A 14,628-nucleotide genomic window follows, 5' to 3' on the forward strand; every position below is an offset into this window, starting at 1 on the left:
GCCAGCCAGCCCATATGAAACAGCCCCATGGCTGCTCTAAACTGCTCAGGGCATAAAGCTGGGATGAAGATCAGGGAGCAGTAACCAGCTCCCTTGTATTCCCCCTGCCCTCCCGTCTCTGCTACCTGCAACAGAGGAGCTGGGGACAGAGGTACCATAACACTACCAGTAACTATCCCCTGTTTTCTGAGAGCTTGATCTAGCTCTAGTTGAAATCAATGGGAGTCTTTCCATTGACTTCAGTGGGTGCTGGATAGGGTATTAACGGCTCAGAAGGTCTGAATGCACCAAAGCATCAGTCTCTAACGCAGGGGCAGGAAAACTTATTGGCCTGAGGGCTGCATCAGGTTTCTGACATTCTATGGCGGGCTGGTTAGTGGAGGCTGTGCCTCCCCAAACAGCCAGGCGTGGCCCAGCCCCACCCCCTATCTGACCCCACCCTGCTTCTTGCCCCCTGATGGCCCTGGGGGATTCCTGCCCCATCCAACCACCCCGGTTCCCTGATGGCTTATCTGGAACCCCTACCCTACCCCCCACCCACCCCCATTTCCTGTCCCCTGACAACGCCCAGAACCCCTGGCCCTGACTGCCCCCTGCCGACCCATCCAACCCCCCCCTTCTTGACTGCCCCCCCCGGAACCCCTACCCCCATTCAACCACCCTGTTCCCTGCCCTCTGACCACCCTGAGTCCTATCCACACCCTCTGACCACCACCACTCCGAACTCCCCTTCCATCTATCCAACCCCCACCACCACCACCACTCAGCTCCCTGCCCCCTTACCGCGGTGTCTGGAGCACCGGTGGCTGGTAGCGCTACAGCCGTGCTGCCCAGAGCACCAGGACAGGCAGCTGCGCCACTTGGCTGGAGCCAGCCATGCCACCGCGCAACACAGAGCACCAGGTCAGGCCGGGCTTTGCCCCAGGAGCTCGCAGCCCCGCCGCCCAGAGTATTATGCGGGCGGAGCAGTGAGCTGAGGCTGCAGGGAAGAGGGAACAGCAGGGGAGGGGCCAGGGGCTAGTCTCCTGTGCCAGGAGCTCAGGGGCCAGACAGGAGGATCCTACGGGCCAGATGTGGCCCATAGGCTGTAGTTTGCCCACCTTGACTCTAATGCAATCCTGAGGTGCACCAACATAATTCCTGAACTTTTATTCTTTAATTCCATCCAAAGGTATTAATTCAGACTAAGGGCTAACTGCCAGCAGTATTCCATTTTTTTAATCTCAAAGCAGTTTAGAACAAAAAGCCTCTGAAACCATCATTCCTTTAAGTCTATAATTTAACATGGCCAAAATAGTTTATTCAACATTATTTATTGGTCTATATTTTTTCAAAGCTATCATAATATTAATACCCAGCACTTCCCTGGCACTTTTCATCGGTAGACCTCACAGCACTTTACAAAGGATGTAAGCTTCATTACTATTGCTATAGCCAGAGCAGATTTTTAGAACTGAGTTTAGAGGCCCTTCCAAAATGGTGTTTGTAATAGAAATTATGTCCTCATTTATGCCTGGGCAACTCCACCAAATTCAAGTGAGTGGTATAAATAAGAACTTGCCTCCATTATATTTAAAATTGATTCATATTTTTAATCAATTCCTAAATCAGTGGGAGTTGTGAGTGCTCAGACTCTCTCAGGATCAGGGCTGAAATGAGGTGTGTGGCTTAAAGTAAATATTTCAGTCTGGTAGATCAGGAGTTCTCAACCTTTTTGTTTCTGAGCCCCGTCCCCCCACAACATGCTATAAAAACTCCACAGCCCATCTGTGCCACAACTGGTTTTCTGCATATAAAAGCCAGGGCCGGTGTTAGGTGGTAGCAACCAGGACAGTTGCCTGGGGCCCTGCAAAGTTGAGTTGCTCGGGCTTTGGCTTCAGCCTCGGATGGCGGGGCCCCACTTGTCAGCCCTGTATGGTGGGGCTTTGGCTTTCTTTCCTGGACCGCAGTGAGTTTAATGTTGGCCCCTGCTTGGCAGCCCTCCATTAAAATTTGCTGGCGGCCCCAGACTCCTGGTTGAGAACTACTGTAGTAGATGATATAGATATTGAGAATCCTCGTGTTTGCATGCAGCACTTAACATTTTTTTATAATCTTCAGAGCTCCCTTAATACTTTACTTAAAACAAAATACTGTAAATCTTGCTATTGTCTATCTCCAAGAACCTGATGCATGCAGAAGCGGTGTCCTCAGTGGATTTTGATGAGCCAGTGAGATTTGCAGCAAGGTAAGGCAGAACACCAGAGGTAACTTGGTTAAAGTAAGACACCTGGGTAAGAAATTAAAAATGAAAAACTCAAAACTTGGGGAACGTGAAGGTCATTTTCTCAGAATCTATATCAGTAACAGTCCCTGAGAGGATTTTAATACAAAAAATAAAAGCATTGTGAAAGCAATATTAACTGGAAAATCATCACCTTTTTAAAAGTATGTTAGTGATCTTAATGGCCCCACATCAGCTAACTGCTCAACCATGTGCTAAATGTATACAGCAGCGTAGCAGAGAGCAGAATTTGTTCCATCATCTCTAACTCGTTAAATACCTTTGTTTTAGTAACACAAATGTTGGCTGAAGAAAGGCACCTTAGACCAGTTAGAGTACCCAAACATTTTCATAAGTATATGTTCTTATATAGTAACCTTCCCTTCAAAGTGAACACAGACGTTCCTTACTCCCAAAGTCAGTGTAATGCTTATAATTTAACATCTTAATATCCACAGGAATTCAAGTGTTTAAGCAAATTTAGGAATAAAGTGATTCTTGCCATTGTTTCACGGGCCTGTTTAAGACAGTTCACTTCAATGAGACGATGCACGTATCATATTGGAGGGACGGCAGATACCATTGTGACTTGTAAAGCTACTTACCGTACAGGAGTTGTTGCCGTCACTATGGATCAGGAATCCTGCACATAGGATTTCACTTCTGCAATAGGTTGGAGAAGGTGGCACAGATGTCAGGGTAACTGACATCACAGCTATTATGTAAGGATCACTGTAGGGAAAAAAACCAAGAGTCTCTTCAACAAGCTGTAAAAAGATACATATGAGTAACTTGAACTATACTAAAAGTAGTTTACTGTCTTTAAACCATATAAATGACATATTTTCTATGAAAACATTAAAGTTTCAACCACCGCTGGCCCATGTAAGAAATGACAGCCCTAAGTGTGATTTGGAGTGGCAAGCTTATAAGAGGGAGTGCGTGCCCCTATTGTGTCTAACCAGCACGTGTATGCAAAGGGGTTGCAGTGAATCCTCAAATTGCTCATTAAGACCACTGACAAACAGTGCCAGGTGAAGATCATAAAGCTGATGGTCCAAAACAGCAGTCCATCCAAATTCTTATGGGCTGCAATAATATCTTTACTACATTTATTGTTCTTGGACCTGTCTTCTAGATATGCATGGTAATAAAGAATTATAGCTCCAAAGGTTCTGCACCAGCCAAACTTGAAATTTGCGTACTCACCCAGTCTTACAGGGCTGTCTTCGAGACACAAGAACTACAAAATCTTTGGGTTTATCTCCATTCACTGATGGCGATGTAATGTGATATATTTTCTCATCTTCATTCACATTCTCTATGACCTCACACATTCTGCAAGTACATTTAACATGCCACAGTCAGGACAGTTCAGCACCTGAAGTGTTCAATAAGCTCTCTCAAAAAACACTGCATCAGAAAGAACACTTTACCATTGTTTTGTAGGCTATTCAGTTTTTCTTTGGAGTACTCGGGATGTTAAAACTAGGCTGGAAACTAATTTTCAGTTCAATTGGGCTTGTGCCACAAATAATGTTATTTTTCTGCAAAAGGGGGCCTGTAAGGAGGCGCCCTGGCTCCCCGCCGCGCTTGAGGGGGACGAGCCAGAGCAGGTGCCTCAGTGGGCGGAGTCAGCACGGCCTGTCCCCGCCCCCCGGAAGTCAAGGGGCGGGACAGGAAGTATAAAAGCCCGGCCCCAGCGCTCAGTTGGGTGCAGGCTGCTGGAGAGGACAGACGCTGGTGCCCGGGCTCCTGCCGGGCCGGACCTGCCCCGCGCCCACTACCCGGAGGAGCGCTGGCCTGACCTGCCCCGCGCCCATTACCCGGAGGAGCGCTGCCCGGACCTGCCTCGCACCCACTACCCAGAGGAACGCTGGCCGGACCTACCCCGCACCCACTACCCAGAGGAGCGCTGGCTGGACTTGCCTCAGACCCGGTACCCGGAGGAACATCAGCCTGACCTGCCGTGTGCCCGATACCCCGAGGAGTGGCCTGAGCTTCCCCACAACCAGTACCCGGAGGAACCTATGGTCTGGGACCCACCAGACGACGCTGGCAAGGACCAGGTACCCAGAGAGGGGGAGGTTGGAAGTGGCCCGAGGATAGCCGACCCTGGTTTGGCTCCTGAAGAGCCCGAACCCATGTCAGTGTGTTGCGGCCAGGATCCCCACTGACCGCAGCGGGTCTTGACCGCTGCTAGGGCCCCGGGCTGGAACGCAGTGGAGTGGGAGGGCCTGCGTTCCCCCTGCCACCCGCAGCCGGGTGGCAGACTCCCCCCTCTTCCCGCCTATTGCCACTGCTCTGCCCTGACCCAAAGGGCAGAGCTAATTAGACTTGTGTTTGGTGCCCCGCCCGAGCCAAGGGCCTGGGCTGCTACTGTGTTTGCTCAGGCCCTGCTAGAGGCCTGAGCCTGGACCATTACTGCCCACCCTGTCCAAGGGCTGGGGCTTATCTACTTTGGGAGCCCCGACCCCGGCTAGAGGGCCAGGGCTCTACCCTGTTTACAGACCCTGTACCCCGCTCAACACCTGCTGAGGGCTAAGCCTACCCGGACTGCAGTGCGTAAGGAGGCGCCCTGGCTCCCCGCCGCACCTGAGGGGGACGAGCCCCGACACAACCGGCTTACAGGGCCCAACAGCAAGTTCTCAAAGAATGGGGGTGTGATGAAACAGAGTGAAAGAGCCTTCTTTGCAAAAGCAGCAAAGAATCCTGTGGCACCTTTGTAGACTAACAGACGTTTTGCATCCGACGAAGTGGGTATTCACCCACGAAAGCTCATGCTCCAAAACGTCTGTTCGTCTATAAGGTGCCACAGGATTCTTTGCTGCTTTTGTAGATCCAGACTAACACGGCTACCCCTCTGATACTACTTTGCAATGCCTCATCTATGGCTCTGCCCCCCCCCCCCACGCTCTTAAAAAAAAATCGAATAAAGCTCCAGGACCAGCTGGTGTTGGAGCAAGCAGTACAAGCAACTCTCTCGCATATTGTCAGTTCCTCTTGGAAAAGCATCAAACTGCATTCAGTACTATTTTCTAAATTATCTAAATGTTCCCCTGTATCACTGGATTTATGGCTGATTACAACAATCTGTAACCCACTAACAACCCCCACCACCTCATTGTCTTTCTCCCCCATCTGCCTTTTGCCCCTATGATTGAAGGGGTGTTCACAGGCCACTTTACCTTGACTGGTCCCTTGAAATATGTGTTAACTACTGATGCTAATCAATCTGTTCCACCTTTGTATTTAGCTGTGACACTTTGAGGACATTTCCCAGCCCCGAAGAGCTCTGTGTAAGCTCATCTGGCCACCTGCCCTATCTTAACATACCTGGGAAAGTCAAAGACCCAGGAGCACGGTCCCCTTCCAGATCTATTTCCATGATTAAAACACTGGCTGAAAGACTGCGTGCAAGACTAGACCATTTTTCTCCTGAAACTTGTGGGACAAAATCAAACTGGCTTTCTAAAGAACAGCCACTCTGCCCCTGGAGCTCTGTGGGCCTCCAGGCACTCAAAACCTGAATCTATTTCAGGCTTTTTAGATGCAGCAAGAGCATGTGAGAGAGCATCTTGGAACATTCTCTTTGATGTTTTGCATGAATTTGGATGAGATGATGTAGTCCTCCAGTGGCTCAAAATTTTATACTCTCATCCTAACACGTCTGTACTAGTTTTTATTCCAAGTTGCACATGTAAGAGTACACTGTTTAGGACTAGCCACCTGCCAGGGTCTCCTTACTTGCTCTCTTCTTAGAGCCGCTAGCCACCTACCTTAGTGATTTACCTTTATTTCAATATAATCCTCACTCCTGGGGGAAATCCTGCATGACTGCGTGCCTGCAGAAAATGCCCCCCCCCCCCAAGAATGATTGTGCTTCCCTGCAGAAAATGGCAGGGAAGCCATGGGTGCGGGGGGGGGGGGGAGGAAGGTGGGGGAGATGGGCATGACGATGGGTTCAGTTTTTTGGAGGCATGGGTGGCCCGGGGGGGTGGGGGGAGGAACATAGGGCTATGTGCCACTGATGCCCCACCTTCTTCACTGACTCTGCAGCTGAACGCTGCCTCCTGGGTCCTAGTTCCAGTTAAGCTCCCCTTCTGTGTGCTGAGAGCCTTTCTGTTTTCTGTGCAACAGTGTGTGCCTGCAGTGGGGCTGGGTAAGGGGTGAAGGATGAGAGACATGGGTGGGGAGTACAAGGGGGGTGAGAGGGAAGAAGCCGTGGGGTGGAATAGGGCAGGGGGAAGAGTAATGTGGCCATGAGTGGAGAGGGAGCTAGAGAAGAAAAGGGGTTAGGGGAAATCGCCGGGGGGGCGGGAGCCCAGCATGTGGTGTTGCAGCAGCTGGGGCTCCCCCCATTAAGCAGGCCCATCAACCCCTCATCTTGACAAGCCCTACACCTGGACCCCTCTGATGAGCCTCCCCCACCCCACAGAGCCCCAGCCAGCTGCACCTGGACCCCCCCCCCATCCCATCAAGCACTATTGCTGCAGCTCCTGGACCCCTACACTGAGCCGTCCCACCCGGACTCCCCCACCCACCAACCCCATCTCTCCATCCCCAGATCCACTCTCCTGAGCCCCCAACCACCTTTACCTGGGTCCCCTGCAGAGGCCCCTGGAACCTCCCACTGAGCCCCTGTGATTTAAATCTCTCACTGAGCCACCCGTACCCAGATTGCCCCGCAGCCCCACACAGAAACCTTTCACCCCACAGCGGGCTCCTTCCACACCCACACTAAACCCCTCCACACTTGGATCCCGCTGGGCTGAGCCTGCCCATCCACACCAGGTGTGCCTGGGACAGAGAGGCAGGGTCCCGGGGGTGTTTCTGGGGCAGGCCTGGCCCTTGTACTATGTCAGGGTCAGGTGCACCCTCACTGCTGAGGCCCTGTACAAGAGGACATGGGGGCTTCAGGGTGATCTCCCACCTCAATGCAGCCAATGGCCTGTGCTCCCCGCTGACATGCTGGAGCCACATTTATTTATTGACAAATAACATTTGCAGAATTTTATAATATTGTGTGCATCATTTTTAATTTTTGGCACAGAATTCCATCAGGAGTAAATCTTCAAACTTACTTTTTAGGCAGACAATATTTTTTGCTTTATTTCTACTCCTAATGGCTGAGTACTGTGGAGCCAATAGATCATTCTGGCCAGTTCTCGAGGCTATATATTAGTAATAAGAAATCTGACGCTCTGGATCTATTGCCACATACGACTTTCACTTTTCTTCAGACTTTCCTTTTTGTTGGGCTCAAAACTCAGCCAGGCAGACCTGCAAGTCCCTTCGAAGCACCACTCAGAGCATAATCAGAACATTTATCCTCTGACAAAAACCTTTAAAGATACAATGAATCACTGGAAAAGCCTCTCCTTAAGTGCATGTACACACCTAATTAAAATGGTACCACATCCACCTGTTTTATATCATCTCCCACTATTTCCTATTCTATTCTCTGTGAGGGATATTAAGAAAATAAACAGCTTACAGAATTTATTTGGATTAGAAAAGACAAGAATTACTCTAAAAAAACATAAAATTTATTTGGCATTTTGGAGGCTATGACTATGAGCTTCCTGATCTCTGACATTATATTCAGCTGTGTCACACTGTGAATTGGTCACACAGCATAAACATGTTTAATTAGAGCAGACTATAACTGAGTGAACTGCTCTGCCCTGCTTCTTGCACTGTGAATATATACTATAAGCCTATGCGATTACAGTTGAACCCGTTACTATACACCATGTTTAGGGCATGGAAACTTGCCCATTCTCATACAGGATAACCTCTGGCGGAGCCCCTTCTTGTGTCACTCCATGGCAATCCCAATTTTAATCCAGAAGAAAGTGATAGCATCTGAAAAGATTAGTTAACAGCACAGTCAAATAGTGCTAGAAAAAAAATATTGAGCTGCTCTTACAAGTAATGTTTGTCCCATTGCCTGCGGAGTCTGAAGTCAGACAAAAGGAAGAACGCTAGGTTTGATGGTATCCTCACTTGCATTTCTACCTTGACAGACAAGGTATCACTTTCCTCATGTGTGAATATTTTTATCTGAAACGAATGAACAGCATTTTAAAAATACAGACTGAAGAATGTAAATGGACAACTTCATCAGCTTTTTACTTGGCAAGAGAACATGCAACATATGTCTGACAGGCAGCGAGATGCAGATGAGTATTTAAGATTAGTTTCTAAATCCTTCTCACGTTAAAAAGTATACATTTATGAAGAAAAGGATAATACATGATGGTGTGATATAGTATCTATTGGGTGTCTGGGAAGTGGGCGGGCGAAGCCCGCCTACTGCTAAAGGATCCCCCCTCAGCCTAAAGGGAGGACCCACAGGACCACAGAACCCACTGAGTTCGGGGGACAACTAATAAAAGAACAGGGACAGGAGTGAGGTCAAAGGGTCATAAGAAGGGAACCTGACGGGGACACCGAGCAGAGAACCCCGGACAGCGCCCACTGCTCCTCGAAGGCGTCAAGGGAGCCAGTGGACTCCGCCCAGAGGAACTCCGCCCGGATGCGTGAACGGACCATGGATCGGAAACAAGCCCCACAGTCGCCGGGGTCTCCATCGGCCAACCTCCTCTCTCTGGTCGCGTGGATGGCCTTTTTTGCCAGGGCAAGGAGGAAGTTGACCAGGAGGTCCCGGGACTTCGTGGGGCCACGGATAGGGAGTGCGTAGAGAAGGAGGTGAGGGGAAAAGTGCAACCAGAAACGTAAAAGGATGTTAATGAGGAGCCGGTGTAGGGGCTGCAACCGGGCGCACTCTAAGTAAATGTGCGCCAGGGTCTCCCTCAAGCCACAGAAGGGGCAGGTGTCCGGGACAGGGGTGTGATATAGTACTAAGGGGTTTAACTGCATAAATTGGGAGTAATTGAATTGCTCACGAGTGATGAAGGAATAAGTCATAAGCATCAATACAATCTCACATCCCACGTCACCATATAGTCTGTATAAACCAGTTATAGTATTGAAAAGCTGTTTCACAAACATTTTAAGAGTTTTAAATTTTTTTGGTATTTCTCTACCGAGGAAGCCAAGCCAACTGTACATAGGGTTACCAGATAGCAACTGTGAAAAAATGGGATGGGGGTGGGGTATAGGTGCCTATATAAGAAAAAATCCTAAAAAGTGAGACTGTCCCTTTAAATATGGGACAGCTGTCCCTTTAAATATGAGACCCTAAACAGGTCTCAGGGTGTTTGACAGAGCCCACTTCCTCTGTGATTTCCACAAACACCAGGACACCCTTTTCTGGTACAGAAAAAAATCCTCTTCATTAAGGCCCCCAGATGCTCAGGCCACCTATTCAAAACAAAGGGCCAAATCCCGGGCCCCCTCAAAAATCCCCTGTGTTCCACTCAAGTGCAAGGACCTAGGATATTGGACTTAAAAGTCATGACATTTTTATATATTGAAAAGCTGTTATTGGCCCAGAATTCCATCTTGTCCCTGGGCCCTGAGCGGGTAAAAACATTGTAAATATTGGTGGGGGGGGCAAATACCTGAGCACTTTTCAGTAGTGAATGAAGCCACATGGCTAATGCCTGACATGTATTGTTTGTTCTCACTCTCATCCTCTCTCCAGGAGGAGAACTGTGTGTGCAGTGGAGTATTTTGTTCCAGTAAGCTTTTGCTTTTGTTTTTCTTTAAATATACTTGTTGCGCTGGGTTTGTATTAGAGCTCTCCACACAGAGACTTAGTGCGCACCAGGCAGTGTACTGCAGATTCACACCCCAACTCTAAGTGTCCATGTGGACAAGTCCTTAGAGAAGCCAGGTGGAAGAAGTACTCAGACTAAATGTTTACTGTTAGGAATATGTACTGTGCCTTTAAGAACAGAGCACATGTAAGAGGGAAATAGACTGGGGTTAGTGAGAAGGGGTTGGAGGCAGTCTAGTGGCAGCTCCATCGGACACACAGCTAGGAGCTCATGGGTCTCCTTTAGTTTAGGTAACTCAGTTTTAATTCTTAAGAGTTTCCCCTTATGAATTCACAAGACAATAAATACATGGTATCAGCTGGGTACAAGAGAAGACAGAAAAGAGGACTATTGTGAAAGAGTAAAGAAGTCATACTGGAGAAGGACCAACTAAAAGCCCCCAAGGCATTGAAATTCTCAGGTAATTCAGCAGACTCCTGCAAAGGATTCGAACAGAGTTTTGATATATAAGTGCAAGCAGCTGGCTCTGGTGAGAAAGAAGACCAGCAGAAAACAGCTATCTCCTTAAATATTTCAGGACTTGAGGCAGTGGATGTCTTTTATAGCATGCAACTAAGTCAGGCAGACGTTTGAAGAATATTGTATACCTTAAAAGAGTAAAACATTTGAAAGGTTTAAGTTTCACCTAAGAAGACGAAATGAGAGGAGTGTCCTTTGAAGAATTCCTAACAGAGCTGAAGCTAATGAGCTCAACCTGCGACAATGGACAGTAAACAGATTGTTATAAGGGATCGACTTGGAATTGGAATTAAAGCTCCAAAACTGAAAAAAGAGTGTTGGCTGACACAGAGCTCACTTTGGATAAAGACTGTGTCAGGCAGCAGCAGTCACTCAAAACAGAACAATAATAATGGAAGGAAAGGAGGACACTGCCACTCCAGATATGGTGACAAAAGAGAAAAAAACTGGCAGTCAGTAAGTCAGTACAGAACAAAAAACACCAAGAAGCCTGAAAAACGCAAAGCATGATAGTTTGCAAGGGAAATCTTCAAGGACTGCACAAGGTGTGGATAAAAACAGACTTCAACATTGCCCAGCTTTTGGAAAGAACTGCAATGTTTGTAAGAAATACAATCCTTTTGCCAAAGTCTGCAGCTAGGATGAACAGCTGCAGAAGTGGAAAGCATGCATGCTGCTGCAGTAATCCAAGAAGAGAGCAGGGACAGCAGCAGAAAAAGGAGTTTCATCTAGGACAGTGGTTTTCAGCCCGTGGTCCGTGGACCCCTGGGGGTTCACAGACTATGTCTAAGGTGTCCAAAGGTATTCACACCTCCATTAGAAATTTTTTAGGGGTCCACAAATGAAAAAAGGTTAAACTACTGATCTAGGAGCTGTATCTTGAGAGGAAAAAACAGATGAATGGACAGTTTCCTTATAGACTAACGGGACTCTTACATTTCGACACTGGTGCTCTGGTAAATATTGTTTCAGATATTAGTTTTAAAAGGTTAAAGAAAAAAACATGGAAAAAATGGTGAGCAAACAGGTTAAATTGAAAGTTTATAGTGGGGAACTCATTCCTACTAGAGGTATGTGTGTACCAAGAGAAGGTAAAAGATATAACTGGCGCAAAAGTATTTTACTACTTTAGATGCATTGTCTGGATTCTAGCAGATTCCCTTACATGAGAAGAACACTATATGGAAGATATTGCTTACTCAGATTACCATTTGGTCTAAAATCTGCTCCAGAAGTTTTTCATAAAAATGTGCAACAAATATTTGAGGGAATTGAAGGCGCAGAAAAAAGCACAACAGAGGATCAGAATTACAGGTTAAAGAGAGCATTGTACAGGACTAAAGCAGAAAGCCTGAAGCAAAATAAACAAAAATGTAAATTCAGGCTCAGAGAAATTAACCTATTTAGGAAAAAGGTTAACTGAATAAGGGGGGATGTATTGATCTTACCAGAACACAAGATGCAACATAGGGATGGCTGATTTTTTTGGTAAATTTAAACCTAATTTAGCTGCAGAACCTCTGTGCACTCATTGAAATGAATAACCAGTGGACAAAGCATGCTAACCTGGACAAAGAGTTTGGTAATTTAAAACAAATGATTCAAAAAAACACTATTCTAAGGTATTTTGACAGCAGGAGGCAGACCTAATTGTTCACTGATGCCTCCAAAGAAAGCATAAGGGCTGTGTTGCTACAAAAATATGATGAGCATTGGAGACCGGTGGCATATTCATCCAGGGCTCTTGCAAAAACAGAATGCCACTATGCCCAAATTGAAAAGGAAGCTTTACCTCTGGTGCATGGTTGTAAAATATTTCATGTATTTATTTTAGAAGACTAATTGTTGCAGAAATAACATGGTTTATGGCCCATGGGTAGCCCACCAAACAGACTACTTTGGATGTGGGAAGCCCAGGGCTTTCAGGGTCCAGAGCTCTGGAGCAGCTTGTACTTGAACTGCCTCAGATATGGGGAGCCCACAGCTTCCAGGATTCATGCCTCCAAGGCTGCCTGCCAGATGAGATTTCATTCATGAAGCTAGGGCTTCATTCCCTTTTCTTGGAGAATGTGACAGGGTGTATCAACCCCGTTGGACAGGAGGGGGTTAAGAAGCACTCTGGGCTCAGGGGCCTCATCCCTCTGCCTGTGCATGCTCGGGTTGGAGGCGGGGTTTAAAAGGCTGCCAGACAGCTCACTCAGATGCTGGCAAGCCAGGGAGAAGGATGTGCTCTGGGATTTCCAGGGAAGGATGTGACCTGATTCCTCCACCAAGCCAGGGAATGCGGGAGCTGCCACTCCCAGAGACTGGGACCAGGGCCAGAAGCACAGAAGGCAGCACTCCCCCATGGATGAACGGAAGCCAGCTGGGATGAAGTACAAAGGACAGCCTCTGAGAGCCCTGGGTCAGAACCCGGTGGAATGGGAGGTCCTGGGTTTCCCTACCCCTCCTGTGAGCCGCACCCATGAAGTGGAGCAACAGCCCATGTGGCAGAGCCACTGCCTATGAGCTGTACCCAGTAGGCAAGGATGCTACTGGAGACAAACCATGGGGCATAACTGCTGCCTTGGCTCTAGCCGCCAGGCAGGAGATGCTGCCTCCCACTCACAGAGAATTTCAAAAAAATTGTTTTTCTTTCCTAATCAGAACTAAACCAAATTTTGAAATATCATAATCATTCATGAAACAGAATACACTTTGTCTGCCCAGTTCTAATGGTGAGCATGATCTGGCCCTCCAAATGTTACTGAAGTTGGCATGCAACTGTTCCACAATTCTGTATTTACATTTTCCAGAGTGCTGGTTATTTCCCATCCACATTTTGTTGCCAGCACTGTCAGGGTGGCTACATTGCTGTAACTCAAGTATGCCTGAAATGTAAAATATATTATTAAAAATGAAGGGCTGATATAAAAGAGAATCTCATTTCTGTACCATAGTTTCCCCAGAATCACAAACCAGGCAAATGGATTTTTTCCCATAAGTGGTCTTCTTCCAGAAAACACAGTCCATTAGGTTCCAAATTAAATACTTTCAATAGCTGGATTGTGTTTTCACATGGCTGATGGCAAAAGAACCCTAATTAAAAACACTAATTTGGCTTTCTTTGATGGATAAAATAGAGCAAAAAAAAAACCCCTCTACAAAAAAAACAGAAGGTGTAATCAGAGGAGTGGATATCTGGACTGGATGCCTATTACTTGTGTTTGACAACACTGGATAGGTACGTATCAAGGATAGAGCTGATATTTGGAAGTGGTAAAAAGAGAACAAACAACACAAGAATCTTTAAAGACGTTTCAATTTCATTTAAAAAAAATTGGATCATTCAGTTTGTTCAGATCTACTGTCTGTTTACATTTACTTTTCTGCAGAAAAAAATTGCTACATTCACAGAATTCAAACTCCGATGGTAACACACTCCAGTGCTGCCACAGTCAATGGTAAATCATTTCCTACATTATACATTTCAAATTATTATTTATTTACTTTTAGATTTAATTATAAGGACCTAATACAACATCAAGGAACCAGTGGAGGTTAAAAAAAACTTTCGTACAGAACATTCTGCAATAAAATAACACTAGGGATTTGCACAAATACACAAAATCATGGAAATTCAGGGTCAGTATTACTAATCCATCCTTACTTCACCCCACTGTGCATAAGTATTGCTCCATATACACTGTACACATTTACCCACTCTTCCAACATTAGGTACAGCCAGTCAAGTTAAGATGCTAATTGTTTGCGTCAGATCTTTAGCATTGTTTTGGCATATCCAAAATGTCCATATGCACCTCTCAGACTATGTGTGTGGATGAATTCAGATGACGTAAGTATTACCTGGTTGCTTGTATCCCAGAGATCAGAGGAAGGAGTGTCTTCCTTATTGGAAAGGATGTATTTTCTGAAATACATATTATGTATACAAAGAGGTCAAAACAAAACAAATAGTGTTCCTTGTCTTCCTTCAGTGAACAACAACCACTTGCATAGTATTCAGCATCTTCTGAATGATTTACAAATATTAATTAATTAATCCTCACAACAACATGGTGAGTTAAGTAAGCATTAGCTCCTCTTTTTTCCCAAAAAAAGCCCAAATATTTCTTGACTTACTCAGATGAATAGTAGCCATTGATTTCATCATGATTT

At 46.5% G+C, this 14,628-nt stretch overlaps 1 protein-coding gene across 1 annotated transcript in view; it reads right to left on the reverse strand.

Moving 5' to 3' along the window:
- Positions 1-1,710: 1,710 nt before the first annotated feature.
- ACOT12 (acyl-CoA thioesterase 12) overlaps positions 1,711-14,628 on the reverse strand; it is a 40,399-nt gene continuing 27,481 nt past the window's right edge. Inside the window, exons 10-15 of the mRNA XM_050946136.1 lie at positions 14,317-14,380; positions 13,257-13,340; positions 8,196-8,329; positions 3,473-3,601; positions 2,869-2,995; positions 1,711-2,269 (exon numbers count right to left, since the gene is read on the reverse strand). Of these exons, the coding sequence (XP_050802093.1) occupies positions 2,120-2,269; positions 2,869-2,995; positions 3,473-3,601; positions 8,196-8,329; positions 13,257-13,340; positions 14,317-14,380 (688 nt within the window). The 3' untranslated portion in view covers positions 1,711-2,119. The remainder of the gene's footprint in view (positions 2,270-2,868; positions 2,996-3,472; positions 3,602-8,195; positions 8,330-13,256; positions 13,341-14,316; positions 14,381-14,628) is intronic.

Source organism: Gopherus flavomarginatus, chromosome 3 (genome assembly GCF_025201925.1).
Source record: "Gopherus flavomarginatus isolate rGopFla2 chromosome 3, rGopFla2.mat.asm, whole genome shotgun sequence".
Lineage (NCBI taxonomy): Eukaryota > Metazoa > Chordata > Testudines > Testudinidae > Gopherus > Gopherus flavomarginatus.